At 35.5% G+C, this 25268-nt stretch overlaps 1 protein-coding gene across 1 annotated transcript in view; it reads left to right on the forward strand.

Annotated features, from left to right (window-relative positions):
* TMEM161B (transmembrane protein 161B) overlaps positions 1–22739 on the forward strand; it is a 69735-nt gene extending 46996 nt beyond the window's left edge. The window contains exons 6-12 of the mRNA XM_008162011.3: positions 9503–9654; positions 10180–10240; positions 10678–10818; positions 13474–13587; positions 18952–19126; positions 20383–20479; positions 21632–22739. Of these exons, the coding sequence (XP_008160233.2) occupies positions 9503–9654; positions 10180–10240; positions 10678–10818; positions 13474–13587; positions 18952–19126; positions 20383–20479; positions 21632–21909 (1018 nt within the window). The 3' untranslated portion in view covers positions 21910–22739. The remainder of the gene's footprint in view (positions 1–9502; positions 9655–10179; positions 10241–10677; positions 10819–13473; positions 13588–18951; positions 19127–20382; positions 20480–21631) is intronic.
* The last annotated feature ends 2529 nt before the right edge of the window (positions 22740–25268 follow it).

A 25268-nucleotide genomic window follows, 5' to 3' on the forward strand; every position in this document is an offset into this window, starting at 1 on the left:
GCCTTTTTATCATTTGAAAGCTCTTATTCCCACCTTGAAGATAAATATATTTAAAATACTTCCTACTGAGTAATCTTTTTAACTATCCATGGTTTCTTTTCTATTGTAGTTTTTGTATTTGCATCTAGAAATTATGACCAAATTCCAATTGCAAAAAAAGTTGATATTAAATTAGAACTTTAAAAATATCATACATATAGCAGAAAAAAAATTTATCTTACCCCTAATATTCTGTTTACTTTAAGGATTGAGATTTTATAATATAAAGCAAAATAACTTAGCACTTAAGTAGGCAGTACATTCAACTAGGACTGAAGGGCTAATAAGGGAATAAATTATTAAATAAAGAGAAAATAACTTTATTTGTATATGTAATTTTGAATATAATAATAAAAGCATAATATGCCAATTAGACGGGACAGCTGAACAACCTTCCAGATGAAGCCGGGGCTGCGAGGGCCGAGGCAAGCCGCTGTGGCTGTGAGGGCAGCACCTCTTGCATGAATTTTGTGCATCTGGCCTCTAGTTCACTAGTATAATATTCTTTTTGTTTTAAATATATTTTATTGATTTTTTTACAGAGAGGAAGGGAGAGGGATAGAAAGTTAGAAACATCGATCAGCTGCCTCCTGCACACCCCCCACTGGGGATGTTCCCGCAACCAAGGTACATGCCCTTGACCGGAATCGAACCTGGGGCCCTTCAGTCCACAGGCCGACGCTCTATCCACTGAACCAAACCAGTTAGGGCTAATGTAATATTCTTTATGAAAATCTACAGAATGATCTATGAAAATAATAATAGAAGGATAAAGATGGGGGGGAGTTTACTCATAGTGAAGGTACTTGCCCATTATTCCCACTAAGACAAAAATAGATAAATGCCATGATTTTACCTAGTAAGTGTTTTTGGTTATACATCATCTGTAAATATAGAAGGCTTATTTTGGTATATTATCAAATATTATTTATATGATCAGGTTGTATCCTATCTAATAATAGACAAATATGCAAATTGACCATACCTCCGACACACCCAGAAGCCACACCCACCATCTAATCAGAGCGAGTATGCAAATTAACCCAAACCAAGATGGCTACAGCCACAGAGAGCAAGGTTTCCTAGGTAATAGAGGAAGCCTAGCTTTCTGCCAGCAGTTGCAGGCCTAAGCCTCCACTCAAGCTACAAAGTTTCAATTATAGAAGGTAAACAAATTCAAACAAATGGCGGCAGAATGGAGTTTGAGAGAGCAGGCCAGGGTTGTGGTGGCAACAGGGGAAGCAAAGCTTTCCACACACCCTGGCCGGGCCCACCCGCTTAAGGCAACAAAGTTTCAATTATAACCCCAACACAAATGGCTGCGGGCCTCGGAGGGAGCCCCAGGCTTGGCTCTGCTCCAGGCTACAAAGTTTCAATTGTAGAAGGAAAATAAATTCCAGATACCAGGGCCTCCGCTTGCGTTGCCAGGGGGCGTGGCCCGCCTGCAAACCACCACAGGCCCCTCGCTCAGGCCGCCCCACGTCCCAAGGGAACCCCACCCTGATCAGGGACACCCTTCAGGCAAACCAGCTGGCCCCTACCCCTGTACCAGGCCTCTATCCTATCTAATAAAAGAGTAATATGCAGATTGATCATCACTGCAACACACAATATAGCTGCCCCCATGTGGTCAAAGATCCTGCCCCCATGTGGACACAGGATGGCCACCACAAGATGGCCAGCAGGAGAGGGCAGTTGGGAGTCACCTGGCCTGCAAGGGAGGGCAGTTGGGAGGGACCAGGCCTGCAAGGGAGGGCAGTTGGAGGTGATCAACCCTGCAGGAGAAGGCAGTTAGGGGTGACCAGGCCGGCAGAGGAGGGAAGTTGGGGGCAAACAGGCTGGTAGGGGAGTGGTTAGGGGGTGATCAGGCTGGCAGGCAGAAGCGGTTAGGGGCAATCAGGAAGGCAGGCAGGCAAGCAGTTGGGAGCCAGCAGTCCTGGATTGTGAGAGGGATGTTCGACTGCCCGTTTAGGCCCGATCCCGGTGGGATGGGGCTTAAATGGGCAGTCGGACATCCCTTGAGGGGTCCCAGATTGGAGAGGGTACAGGCTGGGCTGAGGGACAACCCCCCTCCGTGCACGAATTTCGTGCACCGGGCCTCTAGTTTATATATAAAAAGCAAAAATCAGTCTAATTTACTTGGCAATTGTGGACAATTTATGAAGAAACATTCAAAGGAAATAAGTCTTAGAGAAATTTTATTTTGAAATCTATTTCTATGGTATTTCAGATGTAGTTTACTTTTCTGTGTGAATAACTTACTGCTTTCTGTATGTGCGCTGCGTTCTGTTTTTTTTATAGCTGTGGAGCTGAGAATGGATTTTAAAATTTTCAAGGGTTGTTTTGGAAAATTAAAAATAGAAGACTATGCTACATACAGAGACTGTATGTGGCCCACAAAGCCTAAAATATTGACTATCTGGTCCTTTACAGAAAAAGTTTTCTAACCCCTGCTATCATGTCTGGGGATTCTTGGCTTTCCTTTCATATTTAAGAGTCAGACACTAAAAACAGTTTGGGAACTCTGTGCAAGTAGGGTTTGGTGAGCTTCACTGAAGAATGACTTGGTGATGCTGAAGCTAATGTCTGTAGAGGAGAGTAATCTCCTGCCTGGAGTGTACAAGCCTGTGTGCATGTTTCAAAGGTGAATATGCCTCTGAGTAGGTTGTCTTTCACTTAATTTTTCTGTTTTGAGTACAGTTGCCTCAATCTAAACTCTGCTGTACCTCGGATTCAGTTTCTTCAGGGGCTAATCATAGGCTTCTGCTGGAGTCAGAGTGGAGTTTGTTTACCTGGCTGCACAGGAAAGTAATGGAGAGTTAGAAGTCCAATTTCTACTTATATAGAGGTCAACTCCTACATGTGTTTTCATTTTATACCCACACTGCTGCGTTTTGTAGAATCTTGTACCTCATAGATAACATTTTCATGGGAAAGTTTAAAGATTTAAACACAATTAAGAATTGTATCCATAGTAAAAATTAATTTAGCTTTTTTGTCCTTGAGTACATTCCCATATTTTTGATATTTGTAGTTTGGTGTTTTATTCAGTTATATCAAAAACATCAAGTTATTGCTAAAAACTAGAAAGGCATCTTTAATTTTCCGAACAGCCCTCTGAGGTGGTGGATGTATTAGTTGTACTCTTACAAATGAAGAAACTGAAAATAAGGAAGGTAAAAAATTAACTTCACTCAGAGGATCACATAGTAAGAGTTGAACCAAGATTCAGCCAGGCAGTCTAAATCTAGAGAATGCTTTCTTTTTTTTTAAATATACTTTTAGTATTGATTTCAGAGAGGAAGGGAGAGAGGAGATAGTGTGGGATGTGCAACCCAGACATGTGCCCTGACCGGGAATCGAATTTGACCCGGTTAGTAGGTCTACACTCAACCACTGAGCCACACCAGCTGGGCAAGAGAATGCTTTCTTTATAACTCTGTCACACTACAATATGATGTACTTGGCAAATAAATTATAGTAGGAAGTGCTTTCAGCCCATAGGCCGATGCTCTATCCACTGAGCCAAACTGGTTAGGGCTATACATAATTATGAATAACCAACTACAATGTTTGCTAATGACTTATTACTATAATCATGTTGCATGCATTTCTCTTACGCGCAGGCGCACCATTTCTCCACTAATACTAGCAGCAACTATTTTAGCAGCTGATTGCCACATCATTAGCCTAGGCTAGTTTTTTATTGATATTTAGAGAAAGTGGAAAGGAGGAAGGGAGAGGGGTGGAGAAAGAGAGAAATATTGATGTGAGGGAGACACATCATTTGGCTGCTTCCTGCATGCTCCCAGACCAGGGCCAGGTATGGAACCTGCAACCCAGATACATGCTCTTGACCAGGAATCGAACCTAAGAACCTTCGGTGCACAGGCCGATGCTCTAACCATGGCCAGGGTAGTGTTAACATATTTTATAATTCATTTCTATGGCAACAAAGCTTGGTAGTGGGTGTAATCTTTGAAAATTTTCATTTTGGTTGTTTGATATCAGTTTTGGCTAAATATGTTATTTTGCTCTTTAGTGTAACTAAATGAATGGGAAATTTTTCACTTTTGGATTCCAGTATCCATTTTCAGTAAAATATGAAGCAGTTTTTTTCCAACCTGTACTTGGAGCCTTCAGGCATTGAGAGAGATCATAGCCAGATCTCAAAAAGTGGTTCATTGTGGTTCTGGAGTTTTTATATTTTGTTTTTTAGTTTCTTTTTCCTTAGTCTCCCAGTTTGTACTAGTTCTTCTTTATAATGCCAAGAAAGAGATGGATCTGTTGTGTTTGATACTACTAGTAAAAGGAATCGCCAGTTTTATTTCTTTTATTATTAAGTTTTGGAGAAGAAATAAGTTAGGAACATGGGATTTAGAATATCCTGAAGGGAGAAGTTTGAGCATCTGTATTCTAGATTCTTATTACCACTCTTCTTACCAGTGTTTATGTTTCATAAATTCTATCTTGAATGTTGAAAGTTAGATGAAGTTTCTTTTAAGACTTGTAAAATTATTCTTAACTTGCTTTCTTAGAAAACTTGGTGCTCAAAAATAGATTCTCTACATCATTATAACAACCATTTGCAAGGGAAAAAGTTTCAGTAGTATTTTATTTAAAACTCACATGTTTTTTTTTCTTTGTTATTTGCTTTCATATTTTTCACATTTAACCTGGCTTCAACTTTCATGGGAATGATTAATATCCCTTATTAATCATAAATAAAATGAGATTATACTTTTAAAATTGTTTAATTTTTTAAATGATTGTGTAATAGACTCATATATGTTTCACCTATGAAGAGAAATTAGAAAGTTTAAGCAGAGAACTCTTTTTTTTTTTTTTAAATATATTTTTTTTTTATTGATTTTTTACAGAGAGGAAGAGAGAGGGATAGAGAGTTAGAAACATCGATCAGCTGCCTCTTGTACACCCCCTACTGGGGATGTGCCCACAACCAAGGTACATGCCCTTGACCGGAATTGAACCCGGGACCCTTCAGTCCACAGGCCAACGCTCTATCCACTGAGCCAAACCGGTTTCGGCAAGCAGAGAACTCTTAACTTTGTAGTTTTTCTTCTTACTAACTGCTAAAATATAAATTATAATGTAAATTTAAAATACAATGTGTTTATTACCTTGGTTAACCAGAAAACTTCCAAAAGCTTAGATTATACAAGATATTTTAGATTAATGCTTTGCAACCTTTTTTCCTGTCTACTCACACACAGCTGGCTTCTGTCATCATAATTCATATATTTTCACTAGGTTAATGGGTTGAATTTGCACCGATGGTGGAACAGGTCCTGCTTTCTCTCTCTTACCTGGAGACTTTTGAGTACTGTCAGAGAGATTCCTGTTTGGATATATAGTCTTCATAATTTTTTTTCCTTGGAAATCTTTTAAGTACTTTAACCAACTATAGTGTTTGTATTTGATGTGAGAGCAAAAATGCAGAAACTCTGAAATGAATTATATTCTCATAGAAAAAGAGAAAAAATAGTGGTAGTGTGAATGCAATGATTAAGTTGTGGAAGTTTTTAAAAATTCTCATTGCAGCTTAAAATGACATGGAAAGTAAATGTACTTTGTTAAACCCCCATTAATCGTTCTAATTAAAATTGATACTCTATTAATTTGACAATTCTACTTAAGCTTAATATTACAGAATCATGCCAACTTCTGCAGTGATGCAGTATACTTTTATTGCTTATAAATTATTTAGTAGCTTTTAGCCAAGATAGGAAGAAGACTCACAAATATGTTTAGGGAAAATGTATACTATGCCGATTAGCCTTTTAACTTCAGTAGAGTTTCAGATTTCTGTATTGTTCTATATCCAGAGTACTGCAGAGTTAAACTGAGCAAGATAACCTTGTGTTAAGGTGCTGAATATTTGGTGGCAGTAATAATTATAAATCAATGACATTTGTTTGTTTATTTCTTATACTAAACAAGTAATTTATTCAAAATAATGGCTATATATATGTGTGTGTGTGTGTGTATATATATATATATTTAACCTGAGTTATGGTAAATATGTAAGAAAACATTTAGAATGAAAGTAACATACCTGGTAAATGTCTTCAGAAGGTGAATGCTGAAGCTCTAATATGTGTGTTTGGTTATATGCATCCTAAAGCATTTTCATTCATTATAGCAAATATGAAAACATGCAGAGGTCTTTTTAATCAAAAAGTTCAGAGGTTATATCTAGCTTTTCATTGTCTGGTTTTGTCTTGTCTTAGAGGCAAATGAGGTATTTTATAAAATGAAGCATTATAAGTAATATTATAATAGTCTATAAAGAGATAGATTTAAAAGTTGAAACCACTTCCTAGTACAGCAGTTTTTAGATACTATCTCCAACTTACATGTAGATTGTATTCTAAAATGCTTAGAAATAAAATCTTTTTATTTATTTATTTTTATTTTTTTTTAGAGAGAGAGAGAAATAATGCTATAAATGACCCTGGACAGGGGGCAGGGTGAGCAAGATTAGCCCATGAAAGTTCATTTGGTCTATAATGTAGCATACAAGACCATATTTTTTTCAAGGAACATAATGTTACTGCTAATAAGTAATTATGTATCAAATTTGAGAAAGTATTTATCTTAGATCATAGTATTTGAAAAAAAGCAGAGAGATTTGTGTGATACGAAGCTTAGCTAGAGTGAAATTAACTGAGGTGAGAACAGGGAAAGGCAGGTAAAGGGATGATACTCACTGAAAAATGAGGTACTTGATTAAAGGTTAATGAAGATACTTCTCATCACATACTGTTCTGAGTTTCCCCAGTAATAAGTGGGTAAAGATGAGCTATTCCTATACTTTTTTGTTGTTGTTGTTGTTGACATTTTAAAGGGGGAACTATTCATCAAAGCCTTTGCCTTTATAAAACCCAGAAATCCTTTAAATTTAAAACCATGAGTGGAAAATAATTTAAATTTTTGTTATTACCAATAGCTAAATACAGATCTCAGACTAAAACTGTTTCTATATTGTTTTCTTCTTTGAGTACATTGTCCCGGGGAAACAGTACTGTTTTTGATACTATTCTTCAAAAGATCTATTTGCCATTAAAGCATACAGTTAGTGATATTTCAGCTTATCTAAACTGAACAGTGTAAAACATTATTTCTATGGCAAAATTTATTCACCGATTGGTTGAATACCTTTTGAGTGCCGGACAACTCTTCTTGGTGCTCTAAATGTAGCAGTGAATAAGAGACAAGAATCCTTGATATTATGGCGTGTGAATTCTCTTAGTGATTTATTTCCATTTTTAAGTTTGATGTGAAAAATGCCAAAAAGTCATCTACTTTAATACCTTCAGATCTTCTCATTTAGGGTAGGTGCTGTAGCCAGAAGCAGCCTTGACTCTAGATTTATATCCAGTATCCTAAGTAGTATCTAATAGAGAATGGGAATAACTGTATCCACCGTTTTTTTAAATAGGGCTGTTGTTAAGGTACAGCTTCCCTCCTCTCCCCCCCGCCACTCTTTTTTAAGAATAGTTTATTGATTTTTAGAGAGAAAGGAAGGGAGAGAAGGGAAACATTGATGTGAGAGTGCAACATAGTTCCGCTGCCTCCTGCACTGCTCTGACTGGGCATTGAACAGCAATCATTTGGTGCACAGGACAATGCCCCCACCAAGTGAGCCATACCTGCCAGGGCAGGACAGCTTTCTTTTAAGGAGTAAGCCAAAAGTCCTTATCCTTGCCCAGCCATTCCTGAATAAGGATTCTTCAATCTGTTAGAGCTGTTTAATTCTGCCATGGCAGCTCTCTTTATAAAAGACTAGAGGCCTAGTGCACGAATTCGTGCACAGGTGGGGTTCCTCAGCCTGGCTGGTGATCGGGGCTAATCGGGGTCGGCTGGCCGGGGAGGAGGGACTGCGGGAGGTTGGCTAGCCATGGGAGGTTGGCTGTGGGAGCACACTGACCACCAGGGGGTAGCTCCTGTGTTGAGCATCTGCCCCCTGGTGGTCAGTGTGTGTCATAGTGACAGGTCTACCAGTCATTCAGTTGTTTGGTCGCTTAGGCTTTTATATATATAGATTGCCTGTGACTGCTAAACTATCACATTACTTGCGTGCTGCATACACTTTGGTAGAGGCCCAGCGCATGAAATCGTGCTTAGGTAGGGTCCCTAGGCCTAGCCTGTGGTCAGGGCCATCTTCTGCCCAATCGCCAGTCCCACCCCGTCCCACCGCCACTCACCTCCGTTCGCTGTGGTTCACTGTTCACCATGCTTTGATCAGAGCCTGCCGGCTGGGGAGAAGGGGATAGGGACCAAGAGGTGGTCAATGTACCTCATGGCAACTGGTCAAGCGGTTGTTCTAGTCGTTATGCTTGTGGTTGCTGGCCTTTTATTATATAGGATTGGTAAGTGAATAGACTGCATCCAGATGGCCTAGAAATCCCTACCGCCTCTAAACTAGCTGAGTGTTCATGGGCCAATTACTTAACCTGTCTGTGACAGAGATTTTTTTTTTTTTTAATTTATAAAAGTAGTAATAGCTGGCTAATGTGGGGATAAAATGAGTTAATTGGTAATGCCTAGCACTTAACAAGTACTACATGACAGTTGTCGTTATTTTCCATGCTCGACATACTGTGGTAGGTAAAAAATGCTTTCTATATTTTTTTTTGCCAAGCACCTTATTTGGTTTGGTGGGTTTATGCCTTCAAGGAGAACAATTTAGTATAATAGAAATCTGGGTTCTAGTTTGGATCACCTATCAATCGGATCTTGATCAGTTAGTGAGAGGGAGTTCAGATAAAATGATATCTTTAATATTTTCATATAAAATGAAAATGTTTTAATATTTTTAATTGAACCTTTGGCTGTTTTTTTCAACTGGAATTTGTTTTTGTTTAATCATACTGTGAAATGGTGAAGCAGATATTTAGTTTTGTATCACAGCTTACCAGTGGGTATTAGAAATTCTCAGATTTTGAGTTACTGGGTGATTTACAGTTGATTCCTATGACTTGTGTTTGTGCGTTCAGTCTAAATCTAAACTACTTAATAAACATGCCCAATAAAAGATAGTTCCCTAATATAACCTCTACCTTGGCTTTTCATGTCACTGAGAACCTATGTCATAAAATTACTCTACTAATCTCCTAGTAAAATTTGAGTCAGACAAACTAGAAATACATTCTCTTCCTAATTGCAACTTAATCTGTGTATGTGCACTTAAATGTTATGGGTTTCACTTAGATTTGCTTCATTTTTTTATGACCTATATCTTAGAAGACTTCCAATTTTCACTGTGTTGTGTTTTTGTTTTTCATTTCCTTCCAAAGAGCACCTCATAGATAAGCATGTTGTAGAATAAAATAAAATAAAAATGTAGTCAAAATTTACTGGAATTCAAGTCCTGTAAAGATGGTTGTGTCTGACTCCCGCAAAGTTATTTGTGGTTTTTCCTGAACTTTTCCTTCTGCAGCAAAGTTCTATTTTCATTAACTACACACTATTTTAAAGTAAAAGATGGTGGTGAAAGATCAGTCTGTGTTACCTTTGGATTTTTTTTCTTCGTGAAAGCAATGGCAGTCTTGATTGTAACAGAAAATTATCTGGAATTTGGACTCGAAACAGGTAATTCATACAACTTTAAAAATCAGTTTTGCTTTATCTAGTGTTACTATCTTTTACTTCAATATTCAAGTAAGTTTTACATCAGATAAGTTTTTAAAATTAGAGGTGCATATTTTGCAATGTTCTAAATAACTGATCTTTATTGTTATTAAGTAAGATCTTCCTTCTTCTTTTGTTTTAGCTAAGTTTTTTGTTACCTTTCTTCAGACATGCACTCTTTCCCCACTTTTTCCTTATAATTAAATGAGTTTCTGTAATGCTAAAGTTTACTTACATAAACACAGATGCAAACCTTAATGCAAATTTTATGCACATTCATGGAATGAACAAATATCAAAAGGATGTTTTCAAAGACTGTTCCTGCTAATAACCAAATTTTATTGCATTTATGGCATGCTAATTAGCACATGAAAGAGCTAAACTAGTCACTTCAAAGTTTAAGATGCTCTGTTTTCTAGCATTTTATTTCCAAAGAAAGATTCTGTATTTTACTTCAGTGGTAAGAATAATATTTTTCCCCTACAGGATTTACAAATTTTTCAGACAGTGCGATGCAGTTTCTTGAAAAGCAAGGTTTAGAATCTCAGTAAGTTCTTTTTTTTTTTTTTTAATTAAGCATCACTTAAATTTTTCCATTTTTAGTAGAATAGATTTATTATGAGTGGTTCTTTATTTGTAACCAGTGAAAGAGTTTTAAATAGGACTGTCACTTTTAGAAATACTCTTTTAATTTTTACATTTGTATAAAATTAGTATCTTTCATAGAATATTTACATGTTACATATCAAATTCTATGTTGAATATGTAGGTTGGACTGTTCAAATGTGGCTAAAGAGATGTCTGGTTTAGTTATAGTTCACTAAATTCTACTATGGATATTTGGATAAGTGCAGTCCTTTTGTAGAAGTTCACTCTTTGTGTATTACTATTATTGTGTTTTTTAAATGATTGATTAGAAGAAAGAAAAATTCCTAGAAAGGTAACTTTAAAAATTTATCAGATTTTTAAAAATTTTATTTTTAGGGGTCCTGTTTCAAAACTTACTTTCAAATTTTTCCTGGCTATTTTCTGTTCACTCATTGGGGCTTTTTTGACATTTCCTGGATTACGGCTGGCTCAAATGCATCTGGATGCCCTGAATTTGGCAACAGAAAAAATTACACAGTAAGCGGAAAATGTACATAAGCACATGCAGATAAATATATGTTTTCCATCTTAATGAAGGTATATTATTGTAATGAAATCATACATTTTATATTGAAAATTAATTTGATGTCACACTACTTCCTCTTTCTACTATTAGCAAGTTTATTTTATTCACTTCCAAATTTTAAGTCCTGGCTTTAAAAAATATAAAATCAATTGCTAAATTGTTTTACCTGCTAGAATGGAAATGTCATTATTTATGTTAACTTTTTAACCCAGGACAGTTTTTGATATTGTAATTTCTACAACTGAACTGAGGATCTATGGAATATTTTATTTAAATTGTATATAAACAGTGTTATTTAAATTTAATTTTAAAAAGAAAATTTTAAATTTTAAAAGTAAAATATGTATACATAACAGGTGTTTGTACAACTCTTGTTAGAAGGATGCATTGTTTTATTTTGGGATTGTTAGTACTGTACAATGTCAAATATCATAGACTACTTTTAACTATCAAATTTTATTTTAGTTCTCAAAATGGAGATACCATATTTGAAAACATATATATATACTTCAAAGCCCATTTACTATATTCTTTGTAGTTATCATAAATTTTTGTTGTTGATGCAGACACCTTAGCAGAATGACAGGTTTATAGATCCAGCTCATAGCCACAGCCAGGTTCCCTCCTCATCTTTTTGTTTTGTGAGAGAAGCCTGAGTTGAGAATAGTCTTTTTGATATATGTATTTATAGTCATTAAGTTTCTGAATGATCATTTCCTAACATTTCTGCTCTTTAAAAACCCATACTTTAATATTGCTGATTCTGTAGTGTTTTTATATTACTATCTCTCTTACCTATGTCATTTTCTTTATTTTAATTTTGACAGTCTTTTGTTTTTTTCCTTACCTCCATTTTTTTAGATATGTGTGTATGTTCACTTATTCTCACCTACCATTGTACACTCCTTCATCCCTCTTTTTCCTCCTTTTACTCAGTATGCTCTTGGCTACTTCCTGCCTTTCTCCCACCATTCAGTCTGTCTAATGGCTTCTTTTAAAACAAAACCTGGTTCTCCCCCCTTCTCTACACACACACTTCAGTCCACTAACCCCAGTGTTATGATTTAAATAAGCTGAAAGGGTGGGTGGAGGGGAGTCCTTCACCAGCTACTGAAACCGCTGTGGGCTGCTCCTTAATACTAGAGTGTTCCCTAGCAACACTGCATACCTAATACTGCTGCTTTCTTCCCCACACCCGAAGGGTTACCCAGCCTGTGAGATGAGAGAATCACTTTATAAAAACATTAAAAACATTTAGTGGTGTTTTGAAGTGGTGGTGGAGGCACATTTTAGTTTCCTTTTAAAACGTGGCTTCTTTTTAAGATTTTTCACTTTAGTGATTTAGAGTCTTGTTTTCAGTTTATTGTAGCCCCCACATTGTGTTGTAGCACTCTGCCTGATACAAGGGTGTGGTCAAGCCCATTTTGTTGTGAGAGTAGCATGACTGGCACAAAGAGCAGTGTTCTCCTCACCCCCATGGCCAAGCACTAGTACCTGTTTTAATGCCAGAGCTTAGAACCAGAGTTCCACCTTTCCCTGTCAGGTGTTCATGGTTCCCAGCCGTGTGTGTGTGTGTGTGTGTGTGTGTGTGTGTGTGTGTGTGTGTGTGGTGTTCATGGTTCCCAGCTGTGTTCATGGTTCCCAGCTCTGTGTGTGTGTGTGTGTGTGTGTGTGTGTGTGTGTGTGTGTGTGTGTGTGTTTTAAGCCTTCCGGTTTAGCCCTTCACTGTGGTTGATAATGAAAGTAATACATGGCAATAAAATAATCGGAAGGATTTCTCTTTTTTTCTAAAATAAGAGAAACCCCTACTAGTCATGTAACTCTGTAGGGTACACATTTGGGACAACACTTAATGAAGGTATAGCTCATACCTGAAACCTTTTGCTCTGTTAAAGTATATTGCCTTATTAGGAGTAATATAAATTTCTTTGGTTAGTGAAGGATAGGGAAATTTATTTTATGTATTCTTATAATATCCAAGAAGAAAACTTATAAATTATTTATGATTTTTACAACATAATTAGAACAATATATATGATCATTATATATTGAAAGTTTCCTAAGTTGTTGCAATAGGTTCCATCTACTGTATGCCTTCTAATATTATGGACCTTGCTAGTCTATATCTTAATTGTAAATAATGAGGCATGTTGTTTTAGCTACACTGAAAAGTATCAAACGATGACTCCTGTATACTGAAAAATCTTTGAATTCATTGATTATGTAAAGTTAGAGAATCATTTAAGTACCTGTGTATTAAATCAGGGAGATAGGAGGGGTTTCTAACACTACAATAGAAGTGAACAGATTTAGATTTTAATGCTAGATCTGCCATTGACATGTAATAATTGCTATGAGCAAGTCCTTTAACTTTCATGGATCTAAATGTTCTTATCTGAAAAATTAAAACAATGAAGTAGTTTTGCAAGGGTTCAAATCAGTGTTAAATGCTAATGATAAATATGAAATAATGGTGATAGTAGCACCTTAAATATGTAGAATACTGTAAATAAGTTTTGACTTTTGTTATGTAAGTTCCAAGTTTCTGTAGTTTATTAGTGTATTTTGTTTCTGGATTTTTATGTTTATTTCTTACATACTTTCAGAACATTGCTTCATATCAACTTCTTGGCACCTTTATTTATGGTTCTGCTCTGGGTAAAACCAATCACCAAAGACTACATTATGAACCCGCCATTGGGTAAAGAAAGTGTCCCTTTGTAAGTACGGGTATTTGAGGGCTAATTTTTGTTTCATTATATAATAAAAAATGTTATATGCTGTATTTAAATTTTTTAAGGAGAATATTAGGACACTATTTTTAAAATAAAATAGAAATGCTAAAAATGTGTTATAAAAGTGAAGCCTCAAGTCCTCATTTAACTCTTTGTGAACTTTATTAATGAATGTGGATGATTATTACCCTGCATTAACATTATTTTTTAATACTTACAAGTTTTTCCTGCTTTTTCAGTTATTGTCAAATTATCTGATATTTTTCTATTGTCATTGTGCCTGTTTTAAAGATACTTTGTGCAATTCTTTTATTGTTTTGATTGTGAAAATTATGGAGGAAAAAATAAGTATAAATGGAAATTCATATATAAAGCCCCCATAGTAGTTATAACATTTTCCATATTTGCTTCACCCTTTTTTTGTTTTGTTTTATGTAGTTTTTCAAGTATATTAGAGGCATAACATTTTTATTCCTATGTACTTTAGTGTGTACCTCTAAAAAATAAGGACATTTCCCTATATATCAAAATTTTAAATAATGCCTTGACATTATTATCTAATATTAGGTCATATCTCTCCACTTAGCCATATTTTAACAGAAGAAGATGGTAAGGAAACATAGAAATAATTTACTAAAGGGCATTAATAAATGTACTTGATATGTTAACTCATTAGCCTTGCGAAATGATGTTAGAGTAATAGAAAGATTCATACAGAGCTGGTTTAAACCCCAGTTCTGATTTTCACTAAAACTGTCACTTGAGGGAGATTATTTAACTTCACTGAGCCTCTGTTTCCCCATCTGGAAAATGAAGATAATAGTATCCACCTCACAAAGTTATCATTGGAATTAAATGAAAGAACACATGTAATGCAACCAGCTGGAAATAAGTGCTTAATAAATATTCCCTTCAGTGCTTTGCCTCATCAAAATTAAAATAGAAAATTTTGACTAGTCATTGACTCCACAGTGTGCATTTTATGTTATGTATACTTTTAGATCCAGGATTTGTCTTAGAGTATATAATCAGTGATGAGCATAACTTTTTTTTATTTATTTTTTTATTTTTAGAGAGAGAGATAGAAATGTTGATGTGAGAGAGAAACATTGATCGGTTGCCTCTTGTCTGCACCCTGACCTGGAATTGAACCCCCAAACTAGGTATGTGCCCTGATCAGCAATCGAACCTGAAACCTTTTGTTATATGGGACGATGCTCCAATCAACAGAGCCCCCCAGCCAGGCCCACAATGTTTATTAAAAGTTAATCTTATTGAATTAGGGAAGTACCAGTAAAGGTTAGAATGTTTTTCCCTACACACAATTAAGCCTTAATGGTAAAAAAGTATTTAAAAGGGGGTCTCTCTCTCCCTCTCCTCTCTTTCTCTCCTCGCCTCCCTCCTTCCCTTCTTCCCTCCCTCCCTCTAGCATGCCTGAAACTTTCCCCTTTCTTTGAGTTGCCTATGTCTTTCTTTCTCTTAAACTAAGGTGACCAGATTTTAACATTGGTAAAGCGGGACACAATTGACGGGGGGGGCGGGGGGAGGGTGTCTTTTTTTTAAAAAAAATATATTTTATTGATTTTTTACAGAGAGGAAGAGAGAGGGATAGAGAGTTAGAAACCTCGATGAGAGAGAAACATCGACCAGCTGCCTCTTGCACACCCCCTACTGGGGATGTGCCCGCAACCAAGGTACATGCCCTTGACCGGAATCGAACCTGGGACCCTTGAATCTGCAGGCCGACGCTCTATCCACTGAGCCAAACCGGTTTCGGCCCGGGGGGGGGGCGGGGTTCTTGATTAGAAATTTGGTCTATTTGTAATCGCTTTTGGTTTTTTTAATAAAAGGAAATTCACTTCTTAGATCATTGTTGAATTTGCATCCTCTTTTCTTACTCATTATGTTAAAAATCTAAAAAAAATAATTTAAAATTATATACATATTGCTTAAAAACACAGTAAGTAGGTACATAATTACATGAACATATTGTTAGTTTATAAATTAAATTAATTTGATTGTTATAAAGTAACTATATTTTAAAATTTATTTTAATCCTATATTTCTTTCTAAATAATAACAATACTAACTTGTATTATTTTTCCTCTGAATTTGCCGTAACGTAAGTTGTAAGTGTCACTTTCAAGGCCGGCACTAGACTTTTTGCCGCCACTATAAAATATAAATAATACGAGTGCTGTGTGCTAAATTCAAGAAAATTTATGGATTTATGAAATAAATAAATAAATTACTTACCTAAATTATCTGAATAGCTGATTTGTAATGACATCACTTGTTTAACTAGCTTACTAGAACGCAGTATGATGTGTATCGTCTGAGAGACAGTTACAAAATGTTTTCGTCGTTGCCAATCCCAAAAAATGCCATTGTTCATTAAGTCCAAACAATGGTGGTCGAATTCTAACAACTGATCAACAATGCGAACTTTGATAAGCAGTTCTTGATAATCAGTTCTCAACCATTATTTGTTATTATTAAAGTTTAACATTATAAAATTAACAAAAATAATATAAAAGTCATATCCTGGCTAAATTTTAAGCCACATGGCCGCCAAAAACCGTATATTCCCTTCCCGTTCTCCCGCCGTTCCCTAGCTTGTCGTGCATTCTTTCCAAAAATCGGGACTTTTTTAAAACGCCGTGGGACATGGGACAAATTGTTAAAAATCGAGACTGTCCCGCCAAAAGCGGTACGCCTGGTCACCTTACCTTAAACTTAAGGGCCCTTCTTTTGTCTCTGAACTTGTTTCCTGAGCCCATGTAGCCCAGCTGGCTCACTTCTTCCACAGTTCACTTCTGCCTTTGTGACTTTCTAAATAAACTTTGTTTGTATTTGGGGGTGGGGAAGTGTATATCCTGAGAATCCTAGGGCTCTAGACAAAATCTCAGAAATACTTCTAACTAATGTCTTTGATGCTGAAAGCATTCCCCGTCTTTCTTTGAAGTTTGGTCATAGACTTTGGATTTTATACTCCTATTATTATATTCTCTGATTTTATATTTGCTTTAGTTTAATTAGGAAAATAGGAAACCAGCATTCATGATGTATCCATCATACACCAGTTAGTATGCTAGGTGTTGGTACTTTACATATTTTATCTCATTTATTCTTACAGTAATTCTGTGTGTGATTGCTGTTCTCATCTCATTTTATAGATGAAGTAATGGACTCAGAAATTAAATAATTTGGCTAAGGTTATTCAGTCAAGATTTGTTATATATAAAGCACTCAGCACTTACCAACATTCATTTCCCACTTTTACCCTAACTAAACTTTGTGCAGGTTAGTAGCAAGTACTATGCTTAAAGGAAATGGAGATAAATAATTTTGCCTTGTGTGTATATTAAATTATAGGAAAAATTTGTTTTATATAAAGATCTAGTATTGTCTTTCTATATCTTTGTTTCCTTTGTTCCATCCCCATTTCTGATCCATTTCATAAGCAATTCAAACAAAATTACAGCCTTGTCTCTGCTCCATCCTGTTCTCTATTTGTTAGACCATTATATTAAACTAGAGGCCCAGTGCACGAAATTTGTGCATGGGGGGGCTGGTGTCCCTCAGCCCAGCCTGCACTCTCTCCAATCTGGGGCCCCTTGGGGGGTGTCCAACTGCCAATTTAGGCCTGACCCCGTGAGAGTTGGACATCACTCTCGCAATCTGGAACCGCTAGCTCCTAACCACTCGCCTGCCTGCCAGCCTGATTGCCCCCTAACTGCTCCCCTGCCGGCCTGATTGACATCTAACTGCTCCCCTGACAGCCTGATTGCCCCCAACTGCTTTCCCCTGCCAGCCTGATCACCCCCAACTACCCTCCCTGCAGGCCTGATCTTGCCCCCAACTGCCCTCCCCTGTCAGCCTGATCTCACCTCCAACTGCCCTCCCCTGCCAGCCTAATCTTGCCTCCAACTGCCCTCCCCTGCCGGCCTGATCTCACCCCCAACTTCCCTGCCCTGCCATCCTGGTCGCCCCCAACTGCCCTCTCTGCAGGCCTGGTTGTCCCCAACTGGCCTCCCCTGCCAGCTATCTTGTGACGGCCATCTTGTGATGACATTGCTCGACGCCACCTAGTCTTATTATATAGGATGATTAGACAGAGGTGATTTTTTTCCCCCAGAGGTGATTTTTAATTTTTGCTTAAAATTCAAAGTCCATGTGGTAGATTGAGAAAGAATGGCTGCCCATCCATCAAAGAAAATGTGATGAAGAAGAATGCAAGTGACAGGTTTTTCTCCTATTACATGGACTAAACGGTTTATGGAAAGGTCTTTATGTGTAGTCAGAAGCAAAATGGTTATAATGCAGTTTCAACCCAGAAATGTATTTCAATCCATCCATGTGTTCTTATTTAGCATCAAAAATATAAAATGTGGTCATTTGTGTGTGCCAGTGACCTCATAAGAAGTAAACCAAAAGTGAACATACAACATATACAGTGAAACCTACAATGACTTCAGGAATTTGGAGAAATGTCTTCTGCCTGTTCTTTACTTAGGTATTTTATCCCAGCTCAAGCTTCTTCTCGAGATAACCCATTATATCAACTTACCAAATCTTTATGAGGTTAGTTAAATAATCTGAGTTAGAAGTACTACTTAATCACTATTATTATAAATCCTGAACTCATAAACTGAGCAAATATTTTTTTGATTCACTGCTTTATTCTATTCCCTTCATTCCCATTATCTGTCACCCTCCAAGTCTGTGTAATAGCTGTCTTCAGGATGCTATCAGTGAAGCCCCCTTGTTGCACAGCTCCCGAGAGCAGTGTTGTCTATAGGCCCCCTGGAAGGTGCAGGGCTGTGGATGGCCTTGCATCTTCTAGCCACAATACAGGAAGGAGCAAAAGTAGGTTTACAATTGTTAGCATACAAAACAGAGTCTGTGCTTGTTCTATTTATTAAATACTGTATTGTTTTCCACATGGACAACTGTAGACTTCAATAGTTCCACAGTCTCCAGTGCTTTCCTTCTTTCTTTTAAGAGCATCCAACTCCTCTTTCTTTTTATTTCACAGTCAATTTTTTTTCCATGGAGAAGTATAGATAGAGAAAAGGATCCTAAGTACTACTCTACTTTCTTTCTTCCTTTAGATATCTGTTCCTACTTTACTTTCATGAAACATTCATCTATCTGGTTTTGTTATGCCAGTGAAAGTACTATGTTATATAGGCAAGTCTATGGCAGAGTGGGATACTTTTGCTTTGTATCTCCAACTGTAGCTAAGTGTAGGTTTCTAACTATAGGTTATGGTGAACATTAACACATAACTAACATGCTAGCATAATATGATCTTTGAGAGCACCATGTCAACTTTTTGATCTGTAGAATGACAGAAGCTACATTTGATACTCTGCGACTCTGGGTAATAATCCTGCTGTGTGTTTTACGGTTGGCCATGATGCGCAGTCACCTGCAAGCTTACTTAAACTTAGCCCAGAAATGTGTGGATCAGATGAAGAAAGAAGCAGGCCGAATAAGTACAGTGGAGCTACAGAAAATGGTAAGTTTTATACTGTAGTTAAAATGAAAAATAGCAAATACTGTGTTATAAGAAAAAAATAATTTTGTTTCTTTTAATAGATTGTAATTTTATAATATTTTTATTGTAAATAAATGGGATGATTTTATATAGACATCAAGAGACTTTGATCTGATTTTGGCATTAGAAGAAAGGGTCTTTTTTAAAAATATGATTTTTTTCTCCCCCTTGGTCTTCACCACCCAGTTCCCGCCTTGCCCCAGGCCTTCACCATCCTATTGTCTGTGTTCATGGGCAATGCATATAAGTTCTTTGGTTAATCTCTTCCCACTGCCAACCCCCTTCCCTCTGAGCTTCATTAGTCTGTTCCATGTAAGAAAGGTCTTAATTCCTCTTCCTGCCTTAAGTGTTTTAAGCACCTTACAGTAGTGTGGTGTAAAGCTGTGGTATGTCTACTATTGCTAAAATGAGATCCTCTAATTGATTTGAAAGACATTACAATATATTATCAAGCCTTTATGAATTAAAGGGTAGGAAATAATTTTAGTGACTACATATATTTTGTTTTAACATTATTCCAAAAATTGATCATGAAATGTAATATATTTAACTTAATGGGGATTCCAGAGGAGGAAATTGCTAGGAATCCCTCAAGCATTATAGTGGACTGGACATCTAGCTTGGTCATGTCTTTTTTTTTTTTTAGATTTGGTGTTAGAGCCCTTGTTTTTTACTTCATTTATAAATCAGGAGTGTTTATCAACATTCCACATTTTTCTGTTTGTCCTTTTATATATTCTCATAGTCTATAATTATTTGACCTTAGTCAAATATGTTCATATAGGATAGGGAGTTGATGCTTTTATTTATAAAGGGGTTTTGCTCATGGATGACTCTGCCTGTTACTATTATTTAGTTATTTTTTTAGGTATCTGACTTTAGAGATTGCTTATTTTGTTTTATATTGGAAATGTAAGTGAATATATACTATTTAAATTTTTGTGGTTATTTTCTCCAATTTATATTAATCACTAAGAACTTTTTAAAGGAAACTATTTTAATATTTTCACATTTAAAGAAACTTATCTTCAAACTGAGCCTTTCTGAAGTCAGTTTGGGGACATTTATAATGAAGTACAAACTTATTACCATTTAGCTTCGTTTCCATGAAAGGATTTCTTATCTCTTAAACAATTCGGTTTGACAGTTATTTGAAAGTTTAATTCACTCATAACATGTCAGCCATATTAGACACTGAAGAATGTTGTTGGTTGTAGGTGGCTCGGGTCTTTTATTACCTCTGTGTCATTGCACTGCAGTACGTGGCACCTCTGGTGATGCTGCTTCACACAACTCTGCTTTTAAAAACACTAGGTAGGTGTGCCCTGGCAACTGGGAACATGTTGTACTTTCCACCTGTGGTTAATAATGCTTCTTGTTACCCACAAGGGGATATGCATCTTAAAATTATTCCTCTCTTGAAAAGTTTGAATAGGAAACATGGAAAACTTTTAGTTTTAGAAGTTAATTTCTCATGTTGAAAACTCAAGCCCATATGGTTTTATGTTATGCTTTACTTATAAAAATTGATTACCAAAGGTTAGTTCCCAAATTTATTGAATAACTTGAATGAGCACTGTTGATCTTATTTGATGTTATAAAAGGACTTTTTAAGGTTTTGTTAGTGCCTAAAATGTTAGTGCCTAATATTTAAATTATTGCAAGGTACTTATAAACTTATATGAATTATAGAACCCTTTTGTGAGTTCTACTTTATATATAACTTATGTTGAAAGAGTAGAGATTTCTCCATGGAAGAACAGTTATCCTAAAAGTCTGTTAACTAAGGCATCATGTCTCTGTGTGTTGTTATTCAGGAAGTATCTATTATTGTATTGATCATTTTCCTTGGTGCCAGTGGGAGGGAGGTTAAGAAGCTAAAGGAACTAAAAGTATTATTTGAGTGGACTTAATAGGTACTGTAGAGCTGATGATAGATGGAATTGTCCTTTAGGAATCTATGGAACATAAAGGAGTAGCTCAATTGTAAATTATGTGATTCATATCCTATTCAACATTGAAAAGTATATGATGAAAAAATTTCTGGAAGCTATTAATAGTCTTTCACACTGAAATCACAGATAGTTTCTGAGAAGAAATTTATTCTGATATTCTAGTGGAAGAAAAGATTTCTAAGAAGTTATTGAGTCTGTCTCTGTCACTTCAGTAGAGATAGTTGATTCAGATATTACATAAGGAAATTTTTTTATTATTTTAGAAGATTTTAGTGCACCTATTAAAAGTAAATTATACTAGTAGCTTTTATATATACTTTTACTGATGAGATCAGATTACAGTCTGATCAAGTTAAATGACTATTTTACTAGGTATGTTGAAAGATTATTATTTTACTTTATATTTAACATAAAATAATTTAATTTCAAATATAAGTTAGTTTATTATTTTTAATATGAAGCTTTGGAATTAGTAATTCTTCAAGTTTTATTTGTGTCTTGAATTTTCTAGGTCATCATTCCTGGGGCATTTATCCAGAATCTATCTCTACCTTGCCAGTGGATAATAGTCTGCCATCCAATTCTGTTTACTCTGAATTACCATCTGCTGATGGGAAGGTGAAGGTAACTGTTACACAGATAACAGTGGCATTGAGCAGCTTAAAAAACATTTTCACTCCTCTGCTCTTTCGAGGACTTCTGTCTTTTCTAACCTGGTGGATTGCTGCGTGTCTCTTTTCTACAAGCCTTTTTGGGCTTTTCTATCACCAGTATCTCACTGTGGCATGAATCTCAGTTAACATAAAAGGATATCCAAGTCACACTTGGGATTCAAATATCTGTGCCCTTGAAGGGCTGACAAACAAAAAACAAAAAACAGAAGAAAGCAAATACAAAGGAAAAAAGAAACATATCAGAATATCTTGTTTGAAATGCTTCCTCTGTATTCTCAGGGTGAATTAATGATATTATATGTAAAATTACTCAATAGATTAAGTGCTATACTGTGGCATTGGAAGTTTTAACTCCTTGTGTTAACTGATGTGAGAGAGGGCTATCTGCAAGAGTAATACTTCTGTTTACCTTGGTTTACAGAAACCTCTAAAGCAGTCTGAAACTTTTCATATGACTCCAGTTATCGATTGTTCTTAGTGGTATTAAGGTACTGTTAATATTCATGTGGCTGCCTGTAGAACATTCTTCAAACTGAGCCATGTTTTAGAGGAGATTAAGGAGCTAAAGTTGTTTCTGTTGGTAATTTATTAGTCACTCTTCAAACAACAATAACAAAAAAACCCAACAGAAAGGAAGAAATAGCTACTGTATATTACAGTAAAGAAAGCTGCATAGTAATTTTAAATTTAATGGAGATGTACATGCTTAATATCTGCAAGTACTGCTGCTTGAAAGTAGCAAGAGTATTATTTTAAATGTATTCTATCCAACTTGAGGGATCTTTTAAAATGACTGGCTATATGAACATTTGTAATCTTGCTGTTAGGTTTGGAACTCCCATATTTTATTTTATTTTATGATCCTAAATATTTCTTTTTAATAATCTAAAAATATTTATCTATATTGATCAGACTTTTAAAAAATTACTTTGTAATCCTGCTGACTACCTGTATGTATTGTATATATTATATATTAAATATATAATATATTGAGATTATAAAAGATGAAAATACTGGATCCTTATATTTTAAGTTGCTGAATGTATGTTAAAACATTATTGAATGAGATGTCTTTGTGTCTAGAAATTTTCTTTCTTTTTGGAATGAGATTAAAATGCATTTTGAGAATTTATTAGATCAAGCAATTTATTTGTGTTGCCCATGTGAGAATAGTCATATTTTATACTTAGTTGATTTCTCCCAAATGAAAATTTCTGTCATTTTCAAAAAATCAGAATCTTTAGATTTGTTTAAATCCATGTTAAATAGGACTTGTTTTACATTTGTGTCCAGAATTAGAAATGTTAAATTTTTATTTTATAGTTCAGAAATTGAGGTGATTTAATTGAAAAATTTAAACACAATCTATATATATAAAAGCCTAAGTGACCGGCTGATGGGCTGACTGGCCAACAGGCCAGTAGCTATGACGTACACTGACCACCAGGGGGAAGTTGCTTAATGCAGGAGTTGCCAAGCGACAGCAACTTTGCAGAGTGCCCTCTTGCACTCTGGGACCCCTCAGGGGATGTCAGGCTGCCAGTTTTGGCCCAATCCCTGCAGGCCAGGCTGAGGAACCCCACCAGTGCACGAATCCGTGCATCGGGCCTCTAGTGAAAAAATAAAAGTAAAATTCTTTTTCATGCTTTTTACATCTAAAACCCAAATGAAGGGTTACAGTTATAAAGGAAATGAATGTAAAATAAACAGGTTTGTTTTTTCTAACAAATAGTAGAGTTTATAAATATTCTTTCATATAACTGTCTTTAGAGGCTATATATTGTGTTCAATGCTGTTGTTACTTACTATTGAAAGCAATTTTGAAACTTCTTTTGGAATTACTTTCAAGGCTTGTGATTCACTTTGACTTGAATAATCTCAGTACAGCAAATTCCTGCATTTTGGTGTAGATTAAATGTTTTACAAGTAGTTGATATTTTAAAAGACTGAATAATAGTGCTTAAGTTGGATAAAACTCTGGTTGAAAATGAAGTGTGACTATAGCGTAATAATACTTCATGTGTATTTCCAAAGAAGCATTCCATATATATTTTTGAGTTATATTAGCATCAGTAAAACTTTGTATGTAAAAGTTTTCCCATATTAGACTTGAAAAGAATCTCACCTGATATGACCATTTTATTAAAGAACTATATTTTAGGCCTGGTTGGTGTGGCTCAGTTGGTTGAACATCATCCTGTGCACCAAAGGGAACTGGATCAATTCCTGGTCAGGGCACATGCCCAGGTTTTGGGCTTGATCCCCCCGTAGGGAGCATGCAGGAGGCAGCCAATGGATTTTCTCCTTTACATCAATGTTTTTCTCTTTCCCTCTCTTTCCCTCTCTCTTTAAAATCAGTTTTTAAAAATACCAAAAAAAACCCAACAACTGCATTTTAAAAATTATTAAAGTTATTATTTTGAGTTCCAAAGATTGTACAATGGATTTATGGGACGGGGAGGCATAGAATTCATTATTAGGTAGAATAACATGTATTTCTAAAAATACTATTGATTTACTCTTTTTAAATTTGAATTTTCCTAAGTACACTGATTTTACACAAGCTGAGCATTAACTAATTGATTTGGTTTAGTTTTTTTAACCTTTCAAAGCAAAGAGAAATGATTGTTGCAACTGCTAACTGGTTTATTTATGCATGATGTCTTTGTGCCAAGAGTTATATACTTTATGTGTAAAAGGGTTTGTACTTTATATAAACCAAATAATATTTTTAATTGAGATATAATTGACCTATAACATTGTATTCGTTTTAGGTGTACAACATAATGATTTGATTTATGTATGTATTGCAAAATGATTCCAAATATTTTAATAGCCTAAATTAGAATTTAGTAGAATTATTTTATTTTTTATGTCAGACTCTAATCAACATACTATGCTTCAATGGAGAGTTACTTTTATTATATATTTTTCCAAATTAACTAGGAATCCTGATAATCTCATTTTGTATGATTTATGGAATTTTATTTGGTAATTTGTTCATTTCTCCTCCCCGCCCCTGCCCATTGCACTTTAAAAATCAGAACTTTATTCTCCCTTCTACCCTTGTCTGAAATGAAAAGCATATAATTTTATCCTAATATCTGTATACATATTGATTATCTTTGATATTTTCCCCAGAATTCCAATTGTGTATAAATGACCAGTGCATCAAAGTAGAATGGGTTCATTGTCTTATTATTTCTAATATAAATATCATTGATACAATACTGACATTTCTTTTTTTGAGTTATGATTCAGAAAAGATATTCATCTATTAATGGAATTGATAGGTCCAGGAAGCAATAACTAGAATTCATTATGAAATCTATAATTGGAAATTCACTGGTTAGATTTTATTCTTTCTAATGAAAGATTAAATTCTCAGTACTACAAAATATAGGGTCTCAGCATTCTCTGAATTCATACATACTTTCTGAGCCATCTCATAATTGAAAATGGTCTATCATGGTC

Source organism: Eptesicus fuscus, chromosome 4 (genome assembly GCF_027574615.1).
Source record: "Eptesicus fuscus isolate TK198812 chromosome 4, DD_ASM_mEF_20220401, whole genome shotgun sequence".
Classification (NCBI taxonomy): Eukaryota; Metazoa; Chordata; class Mammalia; order Chiroptera; family Vespertilionidae; genus Eptesicus; species Eptesicus fuscus.